The 26,881-nt window shown below is 42.2% G+C and overlaps 2 protein-coding genes across 3 annotated transcripts in view; one reads left to right on the plus strand and one right to left on the minus strand.

The window, feature by feature from the left end:
- frem1a (Fras1 related extracellular matrix 1a) overlaps positions 1 to 16,782 on the plus strand; it is a 29,775-nt gene extending 12,993 nt beyond the window's left edge. The window contains exons 5-17 of one of the 2 annotated variants that reach the window (XM_034217842.1): positions 1,180 to 1,376; positions 2,205 to 2,528; positions 2,609 to 2,717; positions 2,797 to 2,928; positions 6,076 to 6,420; positions 6,510 to 6,652; positions 8,385 to 8,581; positions 8,671 to 8,761; positions 8,853 to 9,020; positions 9,116 to 9,324; positions 14,608 to 14,701; positions 14,823 to 15,075; positions 16,723 to 16,782. In XM_034217842.1, coding sequence (XP_034073733.1) covers positions 1,180 to 1,376; positions 2,205 to 2,528; positions 2,609 to 2,717; positions 2,797 to 2,928; positions 6,076 to 6,420; positions 6,510 to 6,652; positions 8,385 to 8,581; positions 8,671 to 8,761; positions 8,853 to 9,020; positions 9,116 to 9,324; positions 14,608 to 14,701; positions 14,823 to 15,075; positions 16,723 to 16,760 — 2,300 coding nt within the window. In that variant the 3' untranslated portion in view covers positions 16,761 to 16,782. Of the gene's footprint in view, positions 1 to 1,179; positions 1,377 to 2,204; positions 2,529 to 2,608; positions 2,718 to 2,796; positions 2,929 to 6,075; positions 6,421 to 6,509; positions 6,653 to 8,384; positions 8,582 to 8,670; positions 8,762 to 8,852; positions 9,021 to 9,115; positions 9,325 to 14,607; positions 14,702 to 14,822; positions 15,076 to 15,858; positions 15,877 to 16,722 lie in introns of those variants that run through there. The other variant, XM_034217843.1, reaches the window with a different exon arrangement.
- A 3,867-nt stretch (positions 16,783 to 20,649) lies between these two features.
- LOC117547257 lies at positions 20,650 to 26,047 on the minus strand. The gene is made up of 4 exons (XM_034217849.1): positions 25,595 to 26,047; positions 25,277 to 25,433; positions 24,910 to 25,068; positions 20,650 to 24,638 (listed from the first exon to the last, which is right to left on the minus strand). The coding sequence occupies exons 1-4, from the start codon at positions 25,857 to 25,859 to the stop codon at positions 21,044 to 21,046; spliced, it is 4,176 nt and encodes a 1,391-aa protein (XP_034073740.1). The 5' UTR covers positions 25,860 to 26,047; the 3' UTR covers positions 20,650 to 21,043.
- Positions 26,048 to 26,881: the final 834 nt, after the last annotated feature.

Consider the following 26,881-nt stretch of genomic DNA (forward strand, 5'->3'; position numbering starts at 1 on the left):
CTGATGTGTTTTAACCACACACACCTCTACACGCACACACACACACACACACACACACACACACACACACACACACACACACACACACACACACACACACACACACACACACACACACACACACACACACACACACACACACATACACATACACACACACACACACACACACACACACACACACACACACACACACACGCACGATTTAAACGCAGACTTCTGTTCCTCCATGTTTCGTTGTTATCGTTTCACTGAGCGGACCCGCCCCTTTTTTTTTTAAAACGCTCCCTTTTTTGGTCCATCTGCGGCGGTAATAGGTTTTGTGCGCTGTGATGATTCGGCTGTACCTTTAGTAATGAATATTAAATGTTCATTTGATCATTGGTTTTATTATGAAAACGTCGAGACCGGAAATACTGTTTTCAACCCGTAACTTTACATGGAGGCTACCGCATACCTCAAATCATCTTCGTAATATCTTTCAAACTATAGATCCTACATATCGACTGGACGTGGATTCTAAAAGTACAATATACACTTCTCGCTAGAAATCTAATCAAAAAGCGTTTTAATGGCCAAACTATCCTACTATTTAGGATTTTACAGAGAGGGTTATTTGTGAATAAACGACCATCTGTAACGTTTGCATTCAACGGGAGCAGGACGTATTAAGCGCTTGAACAAATGACATATTTGGTCGTAATAATTGGGCCTGAACAATCGGCATATTTGGTCGTATGAGTTGGAGGACTTGTTGTTCCCTGTGTGTGATTTTTATTTTTGCTGTTGTAATTTGTTGTCTTCTGTTTGCTATTGTAGTAAAGTGTTTTTATTGCTTGTACAGCACTTTGGCTCGACCAAAAATCGTTTTAAAAATGTGCTATATAAATAAAACTTGATTTGATTTGATGACACACCTATTGTATTTGTAAACTGTAAAGCGAGTAAGATGCTCAAGTATGGACGTTTGTCTGAGAAGAATAAGATGCATACAAATTGCAATAGAATAAAGAAAGTAATAATATGCAGCCACCCAACTGATAAAAAGATAGCTTGGTTTGGAAAGTTTGGTTTATCCCTTTGGGTAAGCGTGGAATCAGTTGAGTGAGCCTTTGGTGAATTGGCTCTGATAAGTGAAGATCAAAGAAGAATAACAATCCTCTTGGATTGTGTTTTCAGAAAATAAAGCCAGAGCAATGTGTACATCTGAGGACTGCCTGAAGGGTCTGAAGCTGGTCAAATTCACAAAAATTCCATGTGATGACTTCCTGATGATGGGGCTGAGGTATCAGCACATAGACCCTCCATCTCCAGACGTGGACTACATCGCAATCAGACTGGACCTGAAGGACCTCAGGAGCGGCAGCATATATCAGGTAGTTTGGCTTTTTGTTTTGATAAAACAACTTTCCTTTCTTTAGTACTACAATTTTGTATTTTACTACCTGTACTTGCACTTTACATGAGTGTATTTTTTCAGATCTTATTAGGCAAAAGCAATATTTTGGGTTTACAGTGTCACATTTTTGCTTCAAACATTTGTTGAATGCAGTGGTGTAATGTAACCAAGTACATTTACTCAAGCACTTTACGTAAGTAAAAAAATTGAGGTAGTTGTACTTTACTTGAGTACCGTTCTTCACTAAATATTTTTGGCAAATGTTGTACTTTATACTGCACTAGATTGATTTGAGATATTTAGTTATTAGTAACTTTGCAGATTTAGGTTGATACAAAATATAAATTGACCCATACATTATCATATGTTATTTTAGATTGAGCATAATGGTAGTGTATACATTCATCTCAATAATCCCCACCTTTCTCAAGTACAAAATTAAAATCATTAACACATTATTGCACCAGTCACTTCAACAAAATAATTAATATTATATACCTGATGTTTGAATGTGCCTTTCTACATAACGAGTACTTCTACTTTGAGTACTTAGAGTATATTTTGATTATTTTGCTTCTATGTAAGTAGATTTTTTACACTTTAGTATTGCTACTTTTGAGTACCTCTGGTTGAATGTCAGCACAAATTACTTTAATCACTTGTAACACACTTTAACTTTCTATTTGATCTTTTTTATGCCCACAGCTTTATAGTATTTAGCCGGAGCTTTTCAATTGTTGACACTAAAGACCCTGCATAAGAAATATGTGTTATAAGTTCTGGTTGTTTTGCTTTCTTTGTGAAGTCTGAACAGGCCTGGATTCCAGTCCGGGTTGTTGGTGCGACGCCCAACCAGCCTCCCAAGCCGTCCTTCATGTCCATGTTTATCCTGGAGGTGGATCAGTTCATCCTCACTCCGCTCTCCACTGCTACTCTCGACTCTGAGGACGAGGAAACTCCCCAACAGCTTCTAGTTTTCAACATCACCAAACCGCCTGTGGACGGTTTCATCACCCATCTGTCCGATCACACTCGCCCAATCTCCTCCTTCACATGGCTCGATCTCAACGACATGCTCATTGGGTATCAACCTCCCAATTCCTCACATACCCAGCGCAGGAATTACGAGGTAGAATTTACCTTTCTTATACAAAATGTAGTTTGGTTTAGTCAACGGTTTCTGAAAATCGTTGTACTCCTCCCATATAGGTGGAATTGGAGGTTCATGATTTTTTCTTTGAGAAGAGCCCATCAATGACGGTTCACATGTCTGTTAGGAATGCAGATACGAATGCACCCAGAGTGTCCTGGAACATGGGTATGTTAGCATCGTCACCTTAAAAACACACAAAGGTCTTTCAAATGCATTGAAGAAATTAAGTTGTTTCTTTTTTTAGGCCTCAGTCTGTTGGAGGGTCAGTCTCGACCAATCATGTGGGAGCAGTTCCAGATTGTGGACAATGATAACATAAATGCTGTTCGTATCATCACTGTGGACGGCCTGCAGCACGGACGGCTCACTGTCAGAGGTATGAACACGACTGCCAGTGGACACAGGAAAAACTCATATAAGGCCAGAAATCAAAGTTAAAGTACATTCCTCTGAGAATCTGTCTGTGTATGATGCAGATTTGTCAATATAATATGAGTTGATGCATCAGCAGGCACGGTGCCTTTAACGATAAGATAACATTGACAAGGTTTGAACAATGGCATGATTATATTGTTAATGAACCAAGTCATATCCAGTCTTTTCACAGCATTTAAAGGTCCCTTATTATACTCTTTTTCAACACTATATTATAGGTCTCAGATATACGCACAACATCTCTAAAGTGTTTGGCTTGAAATACATTACATAACATTTAGCTGACGCTGTTGTCCAAAGCAACTTACAATAAGTGCAATAAAGCATGAGGATTCAAAGTCAGAACAACAAGGACATTTCTGAGTGCCCCTTTATTTGACCAAATACCCAACAGATCATGCATTGTAGCATGAAGCTGCGTGAGCCAATCGGCTTGCTACTCCATCACTGCGAGTGGGACCCAGGTACCCTCAAAAACACGTATCACTAGGCCACCAGGGTGGGTGGAGGGGGACCGGAGGAGGGACACAAAACTAGGGCCAACAGGGTGGGTGGAGGGGGTCTGGAGGACGGGCTTGGGCTGACAGCCCAGGGGCAAGGCAGAGCTTGAAAAGGGGGTTATGGAGGGGCGAAGGCAGTGGCAGGAAGAGTCAGGGGGCCGGGCCCGAGGGCGAAGACCGCGGCTCTCAGGGGGCCGGGCTCGAGGGGGGGCCGGGCTCGAGGGCGAAGACCGCGGCTCTCAGGGGGCCGGGCTCAAGGGCGAAGACCGCGGCTCTCAGGAGGCCGGGCTCGAGGGCGAAAACCGCGGCTCTCAGGGGGCCGGGCTCGAAGGCGAAGACCGCGGCTCTCAGGAGGCCGGGTTCGAGGGCGAAGACCGCGGCTCTCAGGGGGCCGGGCTCGAGGGCGAAGACCGCGGCTCTCAGGGGGCCGGGCAGAACCCGGTGTCGGCCGGACAGGAACCGGCGCTGGTGGGACAGGCCTCGGCAGGATCCCCCACGGAAGAGGACCAGGAGTTGGCAGGACCCCTGCCAGGAGGGCAGTCGGCGGGACCCCCAACGGGACAGGACACAGGGTTGACAGGACCCCCGGCAGAAGGGCAGTCGGCGGGACCCCCAACGGGACAGTACACAGGGTTGGCAGGACCCCCGACAGGAGAGAAGTTCGCAGGACCTCCAACAGGACAGGACACAGGGTTGGCAGGACCCCCGGCAGAAGGGCAGTCGGCGGGACCCCCAACGGGACAGCACACAGGGCTGGCAGGACCCCCGGCAGGAGAGTAGTTCGCGGGACCTCCAACGGGACTGGACATGGAGCCGGAAGGACCCCCAGCGGAACCTCCATCGGCATAGGACATGGGATTGGCAGGACCCCCGGCAGGAGAGTAGACGGCGGGACCCCCAACGGGACAGGACATGGGATTGGCAGGACCCCCGGCAGGAGAGTAGACGGCGGGACCTCCAACGAGACAGACATGGAGTTGGCAGGACCCCCAGCGGAACCTCCAACGGACCAGGACATTGGGTAGGGACTTGAGACGTGACTCAAGTAGGGACTCGAGAGGAGACTCGAGAGGGGAACCAAGGGGGAACTCGAGAGGGGACTCGAGAGGAGACTCCAGAGGGGAACTAGAGAGGGGACTCCAGAGGGGAACTAGAGGAGAGGAGAGAGGAGGGACTAAAGGAGGGACTAGAGGAGGGACTAGAGGAGGGAACTCGAGAGGGGACTGGAGAGGGGACTCCAGAGGGGACTAGAGGAGAGACTAGAGGAGGGACTAGAGGAGGGACTAGAGGAGGGACTAGAGAAGGGAACTCGAGAGGGGACTCGAGGAGGGACTAGAGGAGGGACTAAAGGAGGGACTAAAGGAGGGACTAGAGGAGGGAACTCGAGAGGGGACTCCAGAGGGGACTGGAGAGGGGACTCCAGAGGGGACTCCAGAGGGGACTAGAGGAGAGACTAGAGGAGGGGCTAGAGGAGGGACTCGAGAGGGGACTCGAGGGGGAACTGGAGAGGGGACCATGGCTGCTCGGGCCAGAACTGGGGCTGAAACCATGGCTGCTGGGGACTGTACTAGGTCTGGAACCATGGCCGGAAATATGGCTGTATGATCCAGTTCTGAAGCCGGAAACATGGCTGTATGGGCCGGCTCTGTAGCCGGAATTGAAGCCAGATTCATGGCTGTAAGGTCCGGTCCTGAAGCCGGAAACATGGCTGTAAGGTCCAGTTCTGAAGCCGGAAACATGGTTGTAAGGTCCGGTTCTGGAGCCGGAAACATGGCTGTAAGATCCCGTTCTGAAGCCGGAAACATGGCTGTATGGGCCGGCTCTGGAGCCGGAACCATGGCTGCTAGGACCGGTACCTGAGTACGAGCTGGCTTCCTGACCTTGCGTTTTTTTAGAAGTCTTTTGGAGGCTCCGTGGACCTCCAAACGCCAGGCGGGATCCCAAGAAAGGGTCAGAGAATGGAGACTGGCACTCAGGGCTGCGTGAGAAAACTCTGAGAAACTCAGGCAATGAGCCTCTCAACCATGGCATGTTGTCCACCTCCATTTGTGCCTTTTTGAGGACAGCCTCTTTGTCCCTTTTAGCCAAGGTTCTACTCCATTCAGCATAATGACACTGAAGAGTGTACTCTAGGGATAACAAGTCCAAATCAAAATTAAAATCCGCTGGGTCCATTGTTGGTCGGTTCGTAAAGTTACGGTGTGCAGGCAGCAGGACCCAAATGCAGATTTAAGTGAGAAAAATAATTCCTTTATTTCAAGGCTACAATATACAGAGACAGAACAGAACACTCACCGCAGTTTACTCACAACACAAGACGAACCGACACTGAACACAGGAAGAGACAAGACTAAATACAGGAAGGGGTAATCACAAGACGAGACACAGCCGGGCAGGGGAGGAGAAACACAAGGCCACAGGTGAAAACAATCAGACAACTAGACACACCAGGGAAACTAACGACGGGAGGAAAAACACAGGAAGAAGGACCAGACAATATACAAGGATGAAAATACCCATAACCAGACATACAAAACTACAACACAGACAGATCCTAACATTATTTGGTTGTTTCATTTAAAATCCAGGGGGAAAGGGCTTCATGTTCACTGTCAATGACCTCAAAGCGGGCGTGGTTCGCTATCACCACGATGACAGCGACTCCACCAAAGACTTCATCATCTTCCGCATCACTGACGGCCTCCATCAGACTCGACACAAGTTCCCGATCAAGATCCTGCCGAAGGACGACAGCCCTCCGTTCCTCATCACCAACATGCTGCTGGAGGTGTCTGAGGGCCAGCTGGCTCTGCTCAGAGGCTCCACCCTCCAGGCCTCAGACATGGACTCCAGCGACGACTACATCCTGTTTAACATCACCCGTCCCCCACAGGCAGGAGAAGTCATGAAGATGCCCCCAACAGGTCTCACAGGTCAGAAGATGGATTGTTTCACTATTTATCCTACAGGTGGTTTGTTTCTGTTTCCTAACCAGGTCATGTTTTCATTGTTTTTAACCCAGGTTATCCTGTCAGCCACTTTCTGCAGAAAGACCTGTCTCAGTCCATGGTTTACTATCGTCACCTAGGAAACGAGGTGTTTGATGACTCCTTTGAGGTGGTGCTGTCAGATTTCCATGACCCCCCCAACCTGTCAGAGCCTCAAGTGGGTAACAGACAGTGCTGGAAAGTAACTAAGTACAAATACTGCAGTACTGTACTTAAGTACATTTATGAGATACTTGTACTTTACTTAAGTATGTTCAATGTATGCTACTTTGTACCACTAAATTTTAGCAGAAAATATTGTATTTTTTACTCACTTACATTTATTTGAAAAGATTAGTTATCATCAGTGTTGTGCTTTTACTAGTTACTTCATGTCAAAAGTAACTCAGTTACTTTACTAGTTACTTACACCCAAAAGTAATGCGTTACTGTGAAAAGTAACGTTTTCGTTACTTTATAGCATGTCTCCCATTAATGCCCTTATCGCCTTCATTTCAGTACTGTTATTGCATTGGAGAATAATACAATCTGTATCAACTTGACATGCATTATATGCAATCTGGATTGCATCGATATTAGCTGGCTTTCCATTTTTGTATATTCTTTCTCCAGGTAGTTGGAAAAAGTTTTCCGTCCCATATGCCGTGTGCCGTCCGGACATGCTATCATGCTAACTAGCTCCCTGAAAGCGGGTGACTCCACTGTAGCAATAGCCTGCATGTGTTCTACAACATACCGTGCAATGGCTTTATCGACTTTTCCCTGGATAACAGTCCTTTGGTTAAAATCCAGCCGCTGTTGCTTAGGTGGAGGTGGAGTGGCGTCGGCTGAGTCTCTGTGGTCTTAGCTACTAGCTTCGTCCCAGCATGTTGTTTTTGCAGATGTTTTAAGAGATTTGAATTACTGGTTTGGGCAGTAGATAGGATCTATGACCCGCCAGGACACAACTTACATTTAACAGAAACGTTCTTTTCTTTGTGCTCGACAAAAGTGAAATAGTGAGAATATCTCCAGGTGGAGAAACTAGACTTGAGCTCCGCCGCCGCCATGATAGTCTTGTTAGTAAACAACACAAACACGCCCACAGCCCGTCTCCGCATGTGACACAGGAAGTATCTAAGTACATTTACTCAAGTACTTAAGTACAGTTCTCATCTCTGTTCGCCTGGCTGTTGACTATATAAAAAAACTAACGGAGTAACGCACCATGTAGTAACGGTAACTGAGTTACTGGATATAAAAAGTAATGCGTTAGAGTACTAGTTAACGCGTTACTTGTAACGCGTTAGTCCCAACACTGGTTATCATTAATAAAAAAATGTAATCAACTAATCCATTATGATACTATTATTGATGGAGGAACCTGGCAGTATAAGTAATTGAAGTTATTTTATCCTTAACCAATCTAACAAGTACTTTTAGATGTAAATATACCATTTTGAATGCAGGACTTTTACTTGTACCACATTTTTTCTACACAGTATAACTTTTACTTAAGTATACACTGGTGGGGATAGTCGTCCAGGGGTTCAATAACACACTCAATGAGGCAGACAGTCAAGCTTTATCTTCGGAGGCCAATGTATTTATTTGCAATTTAGCTAACTTTGTTTACAGATTGATAGCTTCTGCTAGTCCCGTTCACTTCCATATATATACTCCATCACTCTCGCCACACACGTACCACCCTCTCTCTCTCTTGAATGGATAGGCGCCCTTACTTTGCTTGACCCTACTATTATAACACTAGCATGGCTAAAAAAGAGGTAATGAAAAAATCCATTGGAAAAAACAGCTTTGGTCTAGGATTTTTAGTATTACTATTAAATTGCATTACAGTATTGATTGATTTCGGATCCAGTGATCTATTATGGTTTCATGCGGTGCAGGTGGTGATGGTGCACATAGAGCCTGTTCCAGACCAACCACCCAAAGAGGTTCCTGGTTCCAGTCGCTGTCTTGTGATCAAAGAAACAGAAGTGGTCCATATAACACGGCAACAGCTGCACTTTGTAGACCAGGAGTCTCCAGACAGTGAGCTCACTTTTACGGTTACAACTCCGCCTTTCTTCACTGGTCCTCACAGGTTAGTATGTCCTCACCTTCTGAAAATTACAAGGGAAACCAGCGTGAAAACCTTTTGTGTAATTTACATTCTGTTGTCTTCATGAGCAGCAGTCCTGATGCTGGGAGGTTGTTTTTAGTCGACAGTATACCCAAGTTCTCCAAAGACTCCAATGCACCAGTGCTGAGGCTCTTCACACAGGTACACATTTTAGTTATTTGTTTACGAATACATTATAGGTACATTTAGTGAGACTCATCCAAATAAATCTTTATTTTTATGTTTTTTCCAGCATGCAGTGAACTTCATGAAAGTGGCCTACATGCCTCCAGTCATGGACATTGGCCCTTACCCTCAGTATGTACAATTTGTTCTCTCTGTCACCAACCACCTGGGCAAAACAGTCACTGGGATCTGCTTTAACATCACTGTGGTGCCAGTGGACAACCAGCCGCCACAGGTGAGGAAGAATATTCAATGTATTGTATGTGTTCCTCATTTCTTACGTCGATATGTTTGAATATCTAGAAAAAGTGTGGATACGTTCTGTTGTAGGTTATTACCAACTCTCTGACAGTAGATGAGGGAGGGGGTGGCTGGATCGGGCCTGAACATCTGCGGCTGTCAGACGTGGACTCTTTGGAGGAAGCCCTGCAGGTGGTGCTTCAGAGGGACCCGCAGCATGGAGCTCTGCAGCTGGGGGGCCTCCCACTAAAGCCAGGCAGCGCTTTCACTGTGCAACACGTGAAGAGCCTTAAAGTGAGGTCAGACATCATTTGTTTGTTCATTTCATGTGGGATTCACAACGCAAAAATGGAAACACCTTTACAACACATACATAGAGTTGTATAAACTCCTCTCTATGGAAGCACTGACATTCAAGTGGGAAATCAATCTTGTTATACATATCTAAACTGATCAAAAACGGTTTTTTTGCCTATAGGGGAAAAAACAGATTACACATGGAAAATCATAGGTAACTGTGGCGGGAATTTATTTATCAAATGTGGATAGAGAATTAAACCATTCAGCTGTCTTTGTCGTATTGTATTTCTTGCAAGAAAGCTCAGTCAGTCATACAGAGAGCATACAGTCTGCAGAGTGAAAGACGAAGAGTTTGGGTTGTATATTTAAACACAGGAGAAAGGGAGGGGTGAAGCTTGGTGATAATAAAAGGAGCATTTTGGAAGTTAGGGAGGCCGTATCAGAATGTTCTCAGTTCACCTGAGTTGAAGGTCATACTGTTGGTGCACATAGAGTGAAACTAATAACACTGCAACACATCTTCTTAATAAGGAATTGTCCCAAGTTTAGCAAAGAAATGTGGGAAGTAGCAAATATAGATAAAGGGTTTTTCCTCCACAAAAGCTCCACTACATCAATTTTTAAATTGGGCAGACCATTTTTCGCCATATAATTAAACCTGGAAAAAGGAACATAGAAAGATTATAGTAACACACTTTTTTTACTAAACACATGGAGAAAACTGTTATGACTGTGTGACTTGACTCTCAGGGCTGCAACACATCTCTGACACTGTGTCAAAAATAAACTGAACACTAAAATGTACACATGACTGATGGATTGCATTTGCCAAGTTGTATCTCACCCCCATCAGAATCAATTGTGAGAAAGCTCTGACCCCTAGTAGGCCGCAAGGTGAACCTCGAAAAGTCCTTTAGAAAATAAATCCCGCTCTACAGAAGTGGAACTACATAATCTTTAGTTCATAAAAAAGAACGAGTCATGCTTATCCACCAAAGAAAAGTTCGTCTCTAAAATTCCTGTCAATTCTTCTAGGCACGTAATTATTGGCTGAACTAGTCCCTTCAAAGCGTAATAATATCTTGGTCAAAAGTAGTGCCACGGTTTGTCACGTGATCGTGCTACACCAATTGGGTAGCTGCATATTGTCAACAGAAGTGAAAGATGGCCGCCTCCATGGTTACGCTAAACCAGACCAAATGGATTCTAAACAGTGCTGTATGCTTGTTTTATGTCATGCTTTGTCATATGTCTTAATACATCACCAAGTCCGAGGTATTTGCGTTATATACGCGGTATTTGTGAGAGGTTTTACTATCTGGGAACAGAGTTGACCATCGAATCAACATTGGCTAGCAGCGTTTATCAGCCAACTCCAGCTACAACAACATTCCTTGACTACCATGTTCGCATCGCTAGGTTCATTGGCTGAGCTCGTGGATTATTCCATTAGACTGAGGACTTTTTGTCTGTCTGTCTGTTGTTATTGTTACCCTGTACACGTTAAATGCACTCTTACAATAAACATGACTTGATTTCATACATAGCTGCGTCCAAGAAGAAGGTTAACTTGTTACGTTAAGTAATTTAGATCATTAAAATGCAGTACTTATACCAATGACCATTGATTCATTTATTTACTCATTCATCATATAATAATTTGATGAATTGCATTATTATTATTATTATTATTATTATAGATATATATAGATTATTATTATATATATATAGATTATTATTATAGATATATATAGATTATTATTATAGATATATATATATATTATTATTATAGATATATATTATATATATATATATATATATTATATTATTATTATTATTATTATTATTGTAATATGATAATATTGTATTTGTAACTTCAAAATCAATGCCACCGTTGTAAGCTTGTCCTGTACGTATTCCATCTTGTATTGGTAAAATAATCAACCTTTTCGTGCTTCACAGACGTAATATGCATGTAACAATGTTTGTGTGTTGATCATTTTGACTTTTTGAGACTTTCTGGTGCGTTTTCCTCGTCCCCGCTACTCGATGAAACCATGGCGGTCGCCATTTTTTCCAAATCTGTTTGTTGATACCGGTATATGCAGCTACCCAATTGGTGTAGCACGATCACGTGACGGACCGTGGCACTACTTTTGACCAAGATATTATTACGCTTTGAAGAGACTAGTTCAGCCAATAATTACGTGCCTAGAAGAATTGACAGGAATTTTAGCGACGAACTTTTTTTTGGTGGATAAGCATGACTCGTTCTTTTTTATGAACTAAAGATTGTGTAGTTCCACTTCTGTGCAGCGGGATGAAACGATAACAGGCTTCACCTTATGGCCTATAGATGGCAGTACAAACAGAGCCTTCATGTATATTCAAGTTAAAGGCTATCATCTCTAATGTGTTAGCAATCAAACTGACAGAACTAAAAGACTGGTGAATATTGGACTTCCATTCATCAGCTTCAGTGTTGAAGAGTAACTAACTACATGTACTCAAGTACTGTACTCAAATATACATTTGAGGTACTTGAGTATTTTCATTGTATACTATTTTATTCTTCTACTATACTACATTTAGAATTTCAAATTTTTACAAAGTAAATATGTTGTTTTGCAACATATAATATATGATTATTTGGTATAAATAAAACTATCCAACATTATATTTAAACAACTAAAACCATAAGTGGGTTAACAGAACATTTATGAAATTAAGAAGTATTTTGTTCAAAAATATGTCACTATGTCATTTGCTGCTTTTGCTTTAATTTATTCAAAAATAATTAAAAAAGTACTTTTAAATTGAATACTTTAAGTATGTTAAATAGGAAACTGCTAGCTTATACGTTACCCATGCAACAGCAATGAAATACCAAAGCTGTGTAGAACATTCATTTAACTAGAAAATGCATTTCCTGCAGAAAATGTGTGCGAATGTGATCATTTTAGCATTCTAGCTGAAAGTATGTGGAAGGAGAAGCATTTGGCGCAAAGTGTAGGTAAAAGAGGATTTGAAGGTTCCTCCCATTGACTTCCATGTTAAAAAAAGAGTTCAAAAAGCTGAATATTTCAAAAAGTATGTATGACATATTTTGAAAAAGTTGAAAGTTTCCCATCGATTGCTGAAAAGGCTGAATAGTTTGATATTTGAATGGTTTCTCTAGCTGAAAATATGCTGAAGTTATTGAGAGCCAAAGTGTTGGTTGATTTGATGATTCGAAGAACTATAGTGGAATGCTATAAATAGCATTCGTACTAATCCACCAGGGCCTGCAATGATTTTGCCTCCTTCTTCACTGACAAAATCATGCAAATTAGACAGGCAGTCAGTGCCTCTGCATCAGGTACAGCCAATGTTTTGTCCCTGTGTCCACATAAAGTCAATCCAGACATCATGACACAATTCCATCTGATAAATGCTAAAGACCTGGAAGACATTATTCAACATCTGAAATCCTCCTCCTGTAGCCTCGATATTATTCCGACAGGATTTTTCAAAACAGTTTTTCCCTGCATGGCCTCAGATATACTACACATAGTAAACAAGTCTCTTCAATCAGGTGTATTTCCACAGGCCCTGTAAACTGCAGTAATTAAACCGCTCCTAAAAAAGCATAACTTGGACACAACCGTAATGAATAATTACAGGCCAATATCAAACCTTCCTTTTTTAAGCAAATGTATTGAAAAAGTTGTTTTTCAACAGTTGAGTCATTTCATGTTTTTAAATGACGGTTTTGATGTGTTTCAATCGGGCTTTAGACCTAACCACAGCACTGAAACTGCACTTGTAAAGGTCTTAAATGACATTCATTTGAACACAGACAGTGGCAGAATATCAGTTTTAGTATTATTAGATCTCAGCGCTGCCTTTGATACTGTTGACCACAACATATTGCTAGACCGTCTAGAAAACTGGGTGAGAGTTTCAGCAACAGCTCTAAATTGGTTTAGTACCTACTTGAAGGACAGAACACACTTTGTCTCAATAGGCAACTACACATCAACTTTGACAAATATGTCATGCAGGGTTCCTCAAGGCTCCATCTTAGGACCTTTGCTTTTTAATATTTATATGCTACCTCTGGCTGAAATTATTAAAAAGAGAGATCTAAGCTATCACATCTATGCAGACGACACCCAGATTTATTTTAAAATCACACCAGGAGACTATTCTCCGATTAGAACACTGAGTAAGTGCATTGAGCACATCACTGACTGGATGACTCAGAACTTTCTCCAACTGAACCAAAAAAAACAGAGATCATTGTTTTTGGAGCAAAGAAGGACCGATTAAAAGTAATCGCAGAGCTTCAGTCGGCAGACTACAAAACCACTAACAAAGCCAGACATTTGGGTGTAGTGATGGACTCAGGCCTGAATTTCAACAGCCACATTACAACAGTCATTAGGTCTGCTTATTATCACCTGAAGAATATATCGAGGATTAAAAAACTAATGTCACAACAGGACTTAGAAAAGCTTGTCCATGCTTTTATTTTCAATAGACTCGACTATTGCAATAGTGTATTCACAGTGCTGACAAAAAAATCCATCAGAAAACTGCAGCTGATTCAGAACGCTGCTGCACGTGTCCTCACTAACACTAAAAGAGTGGATCACATCAGTCCGGTTCTGAAATCTCTACACTGGCTTCCAGTCGGCCAAATAATTGATTTTAAAGTACTATTGCTAGTTTTTAAATCATTACATGGTTTAGGACCAAAGTATATTGTTGAACTCCTACATAATTACGAGCCATCAAGGTGCCTCAGGTCTTCTGGGACGGGTCTGCTATCGGTTCTGAGAGTAACAACAAAACATGGAGAGGCAGCATTTAGCTGTTATGCCCGACACTCTGGAACAAACTACCCAAATCATGCAGGTCCGCAGAAACGCTTACTATTTTTAAATCGAGACTAAAAACATATCTCTTTGCCGCTGCTTTTAATTGAGATGATCATATTCGAACTACAGTATGCCTTTTAAACATGTATTGTATACCTGTGGTGTTTATTTGTATTATTTTATTATCTTTGCTTTGTAATGCCTGTTGTAAAATGCCATTATATAATGTGTTTTTACTGTATGTATTCCTAAAAAGTCTTTTAATTTGTTTTATAAAGCACTTTGAATTGTCGCGTACCGAAAAGTGCTATATAAATAAACTCGCTTTGCCTTGCCTTGCCTAATTAAATTCTTACATCAAGCGTACAGTTTATTTAATCACTTAGCAAGTCTTAATGTTGTCTCTCATTTGTCAATCAGGTACAAGCACGACAGCTCAGAAACATTAGAGGACAACATTGAATTCACTGCAACAGATGGCACCAACTCGGTCAGTTTTATCCTGCAAGTGAAGGTAATAGAGCTGGACAAGCTTTTTGACCTTAAATTCTGTGTTCTGCTTTACAGTAAGAAAAACGTCAGTGAAAACTGAAACATTCATTGATTAACTAAACTGCCTTGCATGTCATCTGCAGGTGATGCCTATCAATGATGAAGTCCCAGTGTTGGTTGCTGGTTTGAAACCTGTTCTCAGCTGTGCAGAGGGACAGGAAGTGGTCATCACAGCTGAGTATATCTACGCTGCTGATGCAGACAGTGACAACAGCGGCCTGGCCTTCCTGATCGCCCGACAACCGTACCATGGTGTGATTCTCCGGAGCTCTGTGGTGGTGGACCGCTTCCTACAGGCAGACATCACTGCAGGGGTCATCAGCTACAGACACACAGGTGGGTGAACGCTAAAGTGCTTATAGCTTTTCTTTGGACCAATTTACAGTATTACTGCTGCACATTTCAGGTACTTGTACTTTACCTGAGTATTTTCATTTTATACTACTTTACATTTCTAATCCATTACATTTTGTAGTCAAAAGTTGTACTTTTTACTCCACTACATTTATTTTAGTTGCTTTATTCTTACACACAAATCCTTTAGAATCTGGTATAGATGAAACCATTCAAAATTATATTTAATTCACTAAAATCCTGAGTTGTTTGGCAGAAAAGTAATTGGAAGTCATTTTGCTTCTTGAATGTGAAGATTTGCTGCATTTGCTTTAAAATAAATAAAAATTACTTTAGAGTTTGTTTGCAATTAGGCGCTTTCACACCGGAGTACTTTTCCCAGGAATAGTTTCGATAGTTCCTGGGATTTTGCGTTCACACCAAGGGGCAAACTCTGGGGAATAGCCGGGACGCCAATACGGAAGTGCCACACACTGCAGTTCATATATTGGCCGATAGAAAGGAGCAATTTCCATAGACCCCATGTTAAAATGCCCAATTTTACAGCAGAAAAAACCATGTTTCTACCCCTGGCTCCATACATTTTTATTATCGATATAGTTAGATTCCACCTTCATGATTATGGATCTGTGAGTGAATTGTTTTCTAACACGACCCTTTTATTTATATTAGGTCCTAACGTTTTTGCATAAATTAGGGCGTGGTCACATTGAGTGACGGCTCTGTCAAGTGACTGCTGCTGCTAGCTTCTTGTCTCTCTGCTAGCTGCTCCGTGATGCTACAGAGACTCTGCCTGCTCAGCTCATCCAGGGAACACAACTTGAAGCCGGCCGTGGTTGTTTGTTCTTCATGCTTATATATCGGACTATTGTGACTCGCTCTGCGGTTAAAACAGACGGTGCATGAATGCGGTTTTGCGGTAAGTGAAATTCGAGTGCTTTATTTATGTGTTAATGATTTTAATCAGCTACGTAATTAATGTTAAGGCTTGGGTTAGCGTGTAGCGAGTGGTAGCTACATCGGTGCTAACGATGCTAATCGTAGCCTCCAAGTTAAAATAATAGACTGTATATATAAAGGTTAAAACGAAATAGACGTTAAGTGGGATAATACTGTTGAACAAACGGCTTCTGTTTGAGGTTGATAAAATAAGGTTACATCCTTGTAACTTAGAGAGATATTTTATTATGTAGGTAGAACTGTATGCATCGCTAAGGTTAATTTAAATTGGCTATGCTCAAGTATGTAGACAAGCTAACGTCGAAGTAGTGTATGTGAAATCAACCTCACAATAAGATGTGTGTATATTACAATTATTAATGTCATATTTCAAGATGATTACTTAGATATTACAATATGGTTGGTTGAGCTGGAGTTCATCATTGAGCTTACACGTTAACGTCACAGTCATCTGAAGAACGAACCCAAACCTTGTTGTTTTTATTAATTGCATTACCAAATGGGTATCAAATAAACAGTAAGCATTGGTAACACAACTTCCAAAGTTACAGTAAAATAAAAAGGACCCTGACTCGGACAATACACAATCCAACATGTTCAACAGAAGATAATCAGTTATATTGTTTGTACACATGGTACTTTACATATATATATATCTGTTTGTTTAAGGTGTCCAGCTGATGCAGACAGGCTGGACCAGAGAGTGAGAGACAGAACTGGACTCCTCACAGCAGTGAACTTCAGCACAGGTACAAAGACTCTTTTTTTCATACTGTACAAAGAATCAAGAAAGATATTGGTTTAAATGAATGAAGTATTGACTTGAATACACTGATATACATTCCATTAAACAATACTAAATACTAGATCACCTACACATCAGTTAAGTTGAGGGTTTTTTCCATGCAAAAAGTTACATTTAGATGATAACAAGCAATATGACTGTCAGCTTTCTAATTTAATGTATTGAAGGCAAAGATATTTAACACATAGTGAGAACTGCTACTATTTATCTCTCAATATTGTCTGTAAAAAACGTGGTAAAAGTGATTCTTTCAGTGAGACAACAGAGCAAGCTTCTACAGTTGCACTACGTTTTGTAACAGTTAAATATTATTTTGATAATAACATATATTTCAATGTTGATGAACTTCATACTGTTCATTCATAATCTGATTGTCTTTGTAGCTCATTGTTGAAAAAAAACAAAAAACATTACAATTACAAAATAATTATATCTACAGCCCCTAAACACACAAACACACTGCTTTCATAAATAACACACTTGTTCTGCAATAATATGTTTTATGTTTCCTGTAATTTTTGTTAGGAAAGGACATGCCTGAAAGACAGGACATTTTCTCCTTCTCTGAGGGTCAAGAAGAACATCCAAGAGGAACATTAAAAGCTCATGTTATGAGATTTTAAGACCAGTACAGGACATTCACTAAGAAACTACTTTTATTGTGAAAACAGTCAGCTGATCGAATGCACCTATTTCCACATCTACACTCCATCAGCTGATTATTTCTATTTGCCTCACTTTATGAGCTTCACATCACTTGTGCCTTGTACCGCAGAGTTTGCAACGTCACAAATAAATGGGGCCAATCTTCAGTCAGATGTGAATGTGTAATCTAACATTTTCAGTAAGAATAATGGACAAAAGGAGTGCAAATACAAATACAATTTATTGAAATGTGAACCAAAACTTAATCAAAAATGTTTTGAATAAAAAGCACATATGGACAGAAGGTGTAAACCTATTAAATGTATTAAACACATTTAGTCAAATAAAGTGACAGACTAGGCCTGTGCAGTTGGTATCAGCTTTGCCCAGCATGGGCTCCTCCATCAGGCCTGGTCCTCCTCGCAGAGGAAAGACCCTCAGTCCTCTCCAAACCAACAGACAGGACGTCCATCACACGGAGGTTTCTCCCTGAAGTCTCTGCTGCTATCTGGACACCATGCTGTCTCAATCCGTCCACACTGAATATGAGATTGGGAAAATGAAAATAATAAATGCTTTAGACAATAAGAAATATAAAGTTGACTGTTGAGTTGCTCAGTTTTTTTAGATTGTCAATACTATTACTGTATAACTAATATCTCAGGTTAAGAGGCACATTCAAATAAAGATTGGTCTTTAAATACATTTTGTCTTTTGAATTATTTATCTAAAGTCAAGGATCTAGAACTGGTACTTGTAGTTTTAATGATACAGTCTGGTTATTATGCTGTTTGGAGGAGGCCTCACAGGTAAGAGCACTAACTAGCTACCATCACATGTACCTTAGCTTGACTTAAATGTATTAAACGTATATATCATATATATATATCGTATCATATCAAAATACAAATAACTAATGTCATGCAAACATATTAATATTTGCTTGATTCCAGTGTTGAATTTAGCACAATTGCATACAAACTAGGGCTGTCAAACGATTACAAATTTGAATCAGATTAATCACAGCTTAAAAATTAATTAATCATGATTAATCACCATTCGAACTATGTCCAAAATATGCCATTTATTTATGTATATTGTTGTGGGAATGGAAAGATAAATGAAAGAAGGCGGATATATCCATTTAACATACAGTATCTATGTTTATTAAAACATTTTTCTGCGTGTCAAAATGAAAGACAACCCACACACCTATCAATCATCAAACCGTGGGGTCTTAATTCATTACGTGTTGATTTCTATCAACGGGGGAGTACTTCAGGAAAGTCGACGGGGGGGGGGGGGGGGGGGGGGGGGGGGGGGGGGGGGGGGGCGGCGGCTAGTGGAGTACTTCGTGACCACAGAGTGTGAACGTTGTGATCAGCTGTTTTAGCGCAGTTCTCCAGTGAAGGGGAGGAGTCTCCCTCCGCCACCGGTTGGCGTAGTTTTGGCACAATTCCGTTGTACAGACCGACGTTAACAGCAGCCCTGTCTGTGCACACGGAGACCGACTCTGTCGTCCGGTGATCTAACGGCCTTCTGGAAAAGCTTCACAAGTACGTCGGTACGCAAATGCGCTTTGTGACACAAGTGACGGTACGCATTTCAGATTACACACATAACCTGCGTACCAGTTATGTGCACCCCTGTACTACAGCAAAAGTATTCTCCGTCGGGACTTCCTGCAACAACACCACGCCGTTATCAAAGATGTTCTATTGAGAAGACGATCACTACGTGACAAAAGTTTTCAAAACCGTGGCTACTGAAATCAATCTTACTAACTGCTGTCTGGGCAATTTACTCCGCGCGAGTTGGCAGACTTTATTTTGCTTCCTTTAACATCATTTTTCATGGTGGGGCTAATAGGCCATAAGGTGAACCCTGTTATCGTTTCAACCCGCTCCACAGAAGTGAAACTACACAATCTTTAGTTCATAAAAAAGAACGAGTCATGCTTATCCACCAAAAAAAATATCGTCGCTAAAATTCCTGCCAATTCTTCTAGGCACGTAATTATTGGCTGAACTAGTCCCTTCGAAGCGTAATAATATCTTGGTCCAAAGTCGTGCCACGGTTCGTCACGTGATCGTGCTACACCAATTGGGTAGCTGCATATTGTCAACAGAAGTGAAAGATGGCGGCCGCCATGGTTACGCTAAACCAGACCAAATGGATTCTAAACAGTGCTGTATGCTTGTTTTATGTCATGTTTTGTCATATGTCTTAATACATCACTAAGTCCGAGGTATTTGCGTTATATACGCGGTATTTGTGAGAGGTTTTACTATCTGGGAACAGAGTTGACCATCGAATCAACATTGACTAGCAGCGTTTATCAGCCAACTCCAGCTACAAACAATTTCCCCACGGGGATTAATAAAGTATATCAAACTCATATTTATCAAACTATCATTCCTGGACTGCCATGTTCACATCGCTAGGTTCATTGGGATTATTCCATTAGACTGAGGACTTTTTGTCTGTCTGTTGTTACCCTGTACACGTTAAATGCACTCTTAAAATAAACATGACTTGATTTCTGCGTCCAAGAAGAAGGTTAACTTGTTACGTTAAGTAATTTAGATCAATAAAATGCAGTACTTCCAGGCTGAAGACTTTTCTTTTTGTTGCTGCTTTTAATTGAACTATTCATATCTTAAACTGCACTGTAACTTTTATCCATGTATTTTTTCTTTTAATGTTTCTTTTATTAGCTTTTCTTTTTAATGACTGATTTTAAATGCCATTTTCTTAATGTCTTTAATTTTTTGTAAAACACTTTGAATTGCCTTGTGTTGAAAAGTGCTATATAAATAAACTTGCCTTGCCTTACTTATACCAATGTCCATTGATTCATTTATTTACTCATTCATCCCTCCACAAATGAAAACAACACTGATGAACCATAAAAACGAGATTTATTACAAATATAAAAGGTATGACATAGAAAACAGTAGAAGGACATGTAATGTAGTATAATTGATTGGTGTCAGGCTGGGTGGAGCGGCTGATTGGTGCTGTGATTGCCTCAGCTGGTTAAAAGAGTCCTGCTGATTATACTCTGTTCTAGTACCAAAAACAAACGTATCTATGAGTGATGTGTGAGCGCGTCGGCCAGGCACTAAAACCAAAAGAAACAGAAAAGAGCTTAAGAAAGATGGAAAGAAGGCTCTTTTATTCCTATTCCTCACTGTCAGTGTCAGGGCAGTCATCGTTCTCTTCCTCTGTTTCTTTTTTATTTGCACAATTTGAGCAACGACATAAGTCTGTGCAACAGAGTCCTGCAGAGAAGCATGAACATCTGCCTTTCTCACAGGCAGACTCTTTGCAGCTGCAGTGTATCACATGCAACACACTGTCAGGGGCAGGATTTCTTGTCATCCAGGTGACGTGTAAGTTCCCATCCTCTATTTCCCAACCATATCCAGCAGGTGATGGAGCATTCATTTCTCTTTTGAGACAGGACCTCATTATTGCTGCCTGGTAATTTGCCCTTTTGCAGTGCTGATGAAGGGCATCATGAGTAGGGGGAATGCTTCATTCTGGCAAGGCCGATGATGCCATACAGAAAGCCTTGTACCTAGCATCATTTACATGTTCGGCTGCTGGCTGATCATACAGGTGACATACATACCGGCAAAGAAGTGCAAATGTTGATTGCTCCAAGTCAAAGTTAGTACCTAAACTTCTGAAAGCCTTAAGGTAGTCATCTTTCTCACATGCAACAGCAAATGACTTTCTTTTGCCTTTGCCATAGAAAGCGCTTGTGGAGTCACACCCAGAGAACGTGTGAATTCCAATCAAGGCTGAACACACACTGGTTCCGAGAGCTGATGACACCATGGCAATGTCAATGATCCGTGTCCTGTTGCCAGTCCCTGTGAACACATATAAGCTGCATGGCAAATCTGCCTGCAGACTTACAGCAATGACTGCCACATCAGTGTCCGAGCTCTTGATGATGACAGCTTTGTGCTCCTGTGCAGCATGTTGGGCATGTAAAAACACCCGTGTGTCACATTCCTCATGATCACACTGCAGGTCTTCAACAACATCAACAGACTGTACACCCTCCATGACAGTTACACAGTGGTATTGATTTTGATGGGCAATGTACAAGCTGAGGTTTTTACCCACTGTTGTGAGGTCTGCATGTGTCCATGCCACATAAAGGAATTCGGCCAGTGCTTCCTTATTTTTTCCGTCAGAGAGAAACTTCTTCCACTGGGTTGGAGTTCTCTGATCTGGGCTGAAGATTGTTATTAGTTGTGACCCTGCATCAGCTCTACGGGACCGTTCTAGGCTTTTGATGCTGATGGGTGGATACCGGTCAGTGACAAAATCAATGCGTGTACACTTGTGATGCAAAGCAAGTTGGAGTATGCTCTGCAGTATGGTCTCTGCAAGCTCTCCAAATGTTGCTGGTCTGGATGGCATGGCCTGCATGACTGCCATGCCATCAAAAAGAATGGCACCACCTATTGGAACTTTGTCAACCAAGCACTCTCCACCTTTGCTCTGCAATAGATCCATGAGAGCTGATTTGTTTGTTTTGGCAAGTGAACCATCAGCACTTGCTAATGGATATGACACAGTTCCCAAGGAATATGACAGAATTTCCCTCATTTCAATTTTCCTGCTCTGGCCAAGGATGAGGAGCCTGGAAAATAACTTCTTGTCAGCACGCAAAATCACTTCCTTGCCTGCTGCAGATTTTTTGGGGGGCTTTTTCTGATCACTGAGAGTCTTGAGTTTTTGTGATATTATGGGGGCAAATATGTCAACTGTTTTGGATAACAGTCTCTGCTCCATAAACTCCTTTACAGCATTTTCACCCTTTTCTGAGGCAACAAGCAAATCCTTTGTGATTTCTCCTGTTGCTACTCTTCCAGAGCTAAGACACACAATGCCGTCTTGGTGTACATCAAAAGGGTTGAGCATGGAATCAATAGTGTCCAAGATTCTACTCACAGCCTTTGCATCAGCAGAGATGCGTGTCTTGTCCAGGTCTTTTCTTGTCCGTAGCTCAGGAGATATCCCTGCCATTGATTCACACTGTCTTGCTATCGCGGCTCTTTCATGCTGTGACAGTATCCAGCGATACACTGCAGACCGATTTTGTGTGATCCCTGTCCAGCCACCTTTGGTCTTGGCATCTCTGTTAAGCGTTTGCTCAATAGCCTGGTCGCAAGCAATGGAGGCAAATCCATGAACACTTTGTCGCTGGACAGTCCACTGGCCTTTCACATTCATGTCACTGTGGCAAGAGGGATGTGTGACAGGCAGATTCATCATTTCCAGCCAGTATGCAGGTAAATATCGAGCGTAATTTACTCGATCGTAGGCAAAAAACCATGGCATCATTAACCGGACGGTTGACAGGTGAAGCTGCCAGTTTGATTCTCGCGTTGCTCTCACAAACAGGAGGAGTAGCTGCATCATGTCAATGTATGAGCTCCAGAAAGCAAATGTTGCATTCTCTGTACTCCTCCTCTGCACAAAGTCTGCATATTTCGAGCACATATTATCAAACCTCTGATCTGCACTCAAAACATCCATCAATCTGTCTGGAAAGGCACATTCCATCTCAGTGATGACATCCATGCACGCAGCTCTCTCTTGGGGTGGCAAGGAGTCCATGAAGGTGATAAACCGGATGCGCTGCAGACTCTCATATAGAAGTTTATGAGCCCTCATGCTGCGATTGTAGTGATGGCCATTGAGTACCCCATTGATGGATCCTGGGGCAACAACTTCAGATTCAATGAGGATATCTTGCAGTCCTGCATCTCCGAACCTTTTGCCTAGAATACTCAGGTAGGACATGCATGTATGGAATTCACCTAGTCTAATCACTAGACGCTTTGTAAACTCAACATCCTTCCAGCGTATTTGCTGTGCTTTGGCATATATAGCCTGGTCAAACACTAAAACTATATGATCCAGTTCTAGCTGGTCAGCAATCTGGACACTTCGCTTCAGGATAGTGTTGACTGTTGACATCTCTGTTGGTGAGGCTTCAATGACTGGAAGATAATACAATGCGGACTTCTGCAGAGTGTTTTCATCCTGAGGCAGTGTATGGAACCCTGTCCAGCTTGGGATTGTACAACTATCCGTACATGTGGACTTCACAAAAGCATATGCCATTTCAGCTTGTACAGCAAAGTGGGTGTCCATTCTGCATGTCGCTGACTGCACTGGTTGACACAAGTTCTGTGGCCCTTGCCTTTTGGACTGATGGTAAGGTTGTATAGGCATTGGGGGGGGGGCTATGAATGAGGTAACTCCCTTTCTCAGTGGCTGTCTGATTGCTGTGGACATAGGCTCGCCGGGCACACTCTGGAGCATAATTCCATTTGTATGGTGAGTAGTTCCACGACCCGATAGTGTCTCCTCACCAAAGTCAATGTTATCCCACACAAGTGTTGTGGGTGTCCGCTTTGAGAATCCCTTCGGTATTTTGTCTCTGCCTTCTACTAGTGTCAGTTGGGCAAGGCTAGTGTCTAGACTCAAAACTGTGTCCCATGATGCACAATGTCCCAGTCTGTTAAGCAGTGATACAATGCGTGATGATCCAGTTAAATGTCGAACAGTTAAACCTAAAGCCAAGGACTTGGGTGTCTGCTTGCGGCCCTTGGAAGCAAGGTACACAATGTCTTGACAAACAGACAACACTTTCAAATGTACGTCATCATCAATGTTGACATAATGATCCAGTGTTGGCTCCTCAGTGGAACCTATAATCCAGCTGAGCAGATTGTATAGTCCAATGGGGACAACAGTTTGAGATTCAGTGACATTTACATTTTCAGAAGTGGGAGGCCATGGGCATGACATGCCAGGAGTGTCACTAAGCAGTCTTTTCAAAAACAACGCTGCTGTATACAGTGTCCTTGTGTCCTCATGTGTTGTTTGGCACTTTGTTCTCCCTGTTTCATTGTCGCTGTCTGTCTGGCTCAATTCACTGGACTGTGTTGTTTCCGTACCGGATGGATCTGGTAGCATGTCCACGAGTGCATCCTTTGACAGAGTCTCAGCAAAAACCAGTTCGCAGACGTTGCGCTTGGTGGGCATGTGAAACGCTAGCTGAGGGAAATCTTGAGCCAGCCTCTTCTTCAACAGATCCTGTCTGTAACACAACAAAACAGTGACAATTACGAGTCACAGGAGTACCATCAAAAGCAGAGTGGTGGAGGTGATACAAGACATTACAGACTAGAACCTATCTGCCATACAGCACATTTAACACCAAAGAAGCCAAATAAAGGCCCACATCATCACAAACAACACTACACACTACACATCATGGGGGTTTCTCCAAACAGGCCTGTCATACACATTTTGTTTAAAGCTGGCCTTGCACATGATAAATAATAAGACTTGTATTACATTGCAGTTACCTGTAGTTTGAAGCATCAACACCTTCGTTTGCTTTCACCATGTCAATGAAGGCCTGCCTCAGCTGGCCCATTCTAAGCACCTCATTGTTGACAAGCAGCCTCTGGCGGATGATCCTCTCACAGAACAGCTTGTAACTGGCATCAAACATTGCCTCATCCCTACAACACATGAATGAGAAGTAAATAAATGGATAAATGAATAAGTGTTGTGATTGTGTGCACATATAACAGAAGGAAATTGGATGTTTACTTATAATGTTAAGTATGTGTATGTGTATATATATATATAGCCATCGCCGACACACACCTGGACTTCAGTCTGGTGGTAGTGCAAATAGGTAAAGCAATCCAAGGAGAAATAACTTACTGTTCTGTCTCTGGTTTGTCAGGTCTCAGCAAAAACATGGTGTACTGACTGTAACAGCTTTTGTGGTACCGCACCTCCAGAGCCACACAGTCTTTGTCTTTTATATGTAAAAGAACACTTTGGTCATCTTTCTTCTCAGCAGCTTTCTGCAATTTGCCTAAACGGAAAAAAAGGACAACTCAATGAGTTTGTTGACGTATCTCTCACACATAATTGTACCTTTCAGTTATTCAACCACAGAGAATGTGTGTGTGTGTGTGTGTGTGGTGTGTGTGTAGTGTGTGTGTGGTGTGTGGGTGGGGAAGGGGGTTTGCTTACCTGCTTTTAATGTTTCAGCCTTACACAGTTGATCCCTTTGTCGCTTGCCTGCTTTGATGATCATTTTCTCCTTCATCTTGCATATAATGCACAGGGCAGGAAGGACGGGGCCAGAGCCTGCGATTGGCAGGCCTGACCTTGATCGTAGCTTCTCTGTTTGGCTTCGGTACGTGCTGCGAGACGTCGATGGGTTGGGCTCGACCTCAAGGTCCTCCCTAACGTCTTGATCTCCCTCACGTGCGAGCCGTCTTTCCACCTTCGTCATGGCCTTTGTGTCGGTAAACCTTATGTAGCATGTGTGGTGGAAGCCAGCGTCCTCAGGAATATCTTCGAACTCGAAATCAAGACAGTGCTTGTGGTTTTCAGCCACCACGTTCCGAGAGTCTCCCTTCAAGCCGAGCGACCGTTGTAAGCTTGTCCTGTACGTATTCCATCGTGTATTGGTAAAACAATCAACCTGTTCGTGCTTCACAGACGTAATATGCATGTAACAATGTTTGTGTGTTGACAATTTTGACTTTTTGAGACTTTCTGGTGCGTTTTCCTCGTCTCCGCTACTCGATGAAACCATGGCGGCCGCCATCTTTCACTTCTGTTGACAATATGCAGCTACCCAATTGGTGTAGCACGATCACGTGATGAACCGTGGCACGACTTTGGACCAAGATATTATTACGCTTCGAAGGGAATAGTTCAGCCAATAATTACGTGCCTAGAAGAATTGGCAGGAATTTTAGCGACGAAATTTTTTTTGGTGGATAAGCATGAATCGTTCTTTTTTATGAACTAAAGATTGTGTAGTTTCACTTCTGTGGAGCGGGATTTCTTTTCTAAAGGACTTTTCGAGGTTCACCTTGCGGCCTATAAGCCATTTCTTGGTATGGCTGTAGCCTACCCCAGCCATACCCTGGCGCTGCCACTGGTGGCACGTATGGGGCGGGCCATTCTGCACATGCGTTAAATGCGTTAAATATTTTAACACAATTAATTCAAAAAATTAATTACCGCCGTTAACGCGATAATTTTGACAGCACTAATACAAACATTAAGGGGTTTTAAGATTCTGAAGTATTATGCTAAAAACTCAATAACTTAGATTATTATTTATAGTTTTGCTGAATAGTTTCATGTCCGCTTACCTTAGAAACGTAAAATGTCACGGCAGTATGCAGACGGGGAGCATGTTAGCTTAGCTTGGTAGTTTCAGCTAGCTCTGGAATTTCCAGCTCGGAGGCAGCAGGTCCCGCCTCGGCTCCGCCTCTTTGCCCTTATTTGGAGCAGGCTGGA

This window comes from Gymnodraco acuticeps, unplaced genomic scaffold, assembly GCF_902827175.1.
Source record: "Gymnodraco acuticeps unplaced genomic scaffold, fGymAcu1.1, whole genome shotgun sequence".
Taxonomy (NCBI): Eukaryota; Metazoa; Chordata; class Actinopteri; order Perciformes; family Bathydraconidae; genus Gymnodraco; species Gymnodraco acuticeps.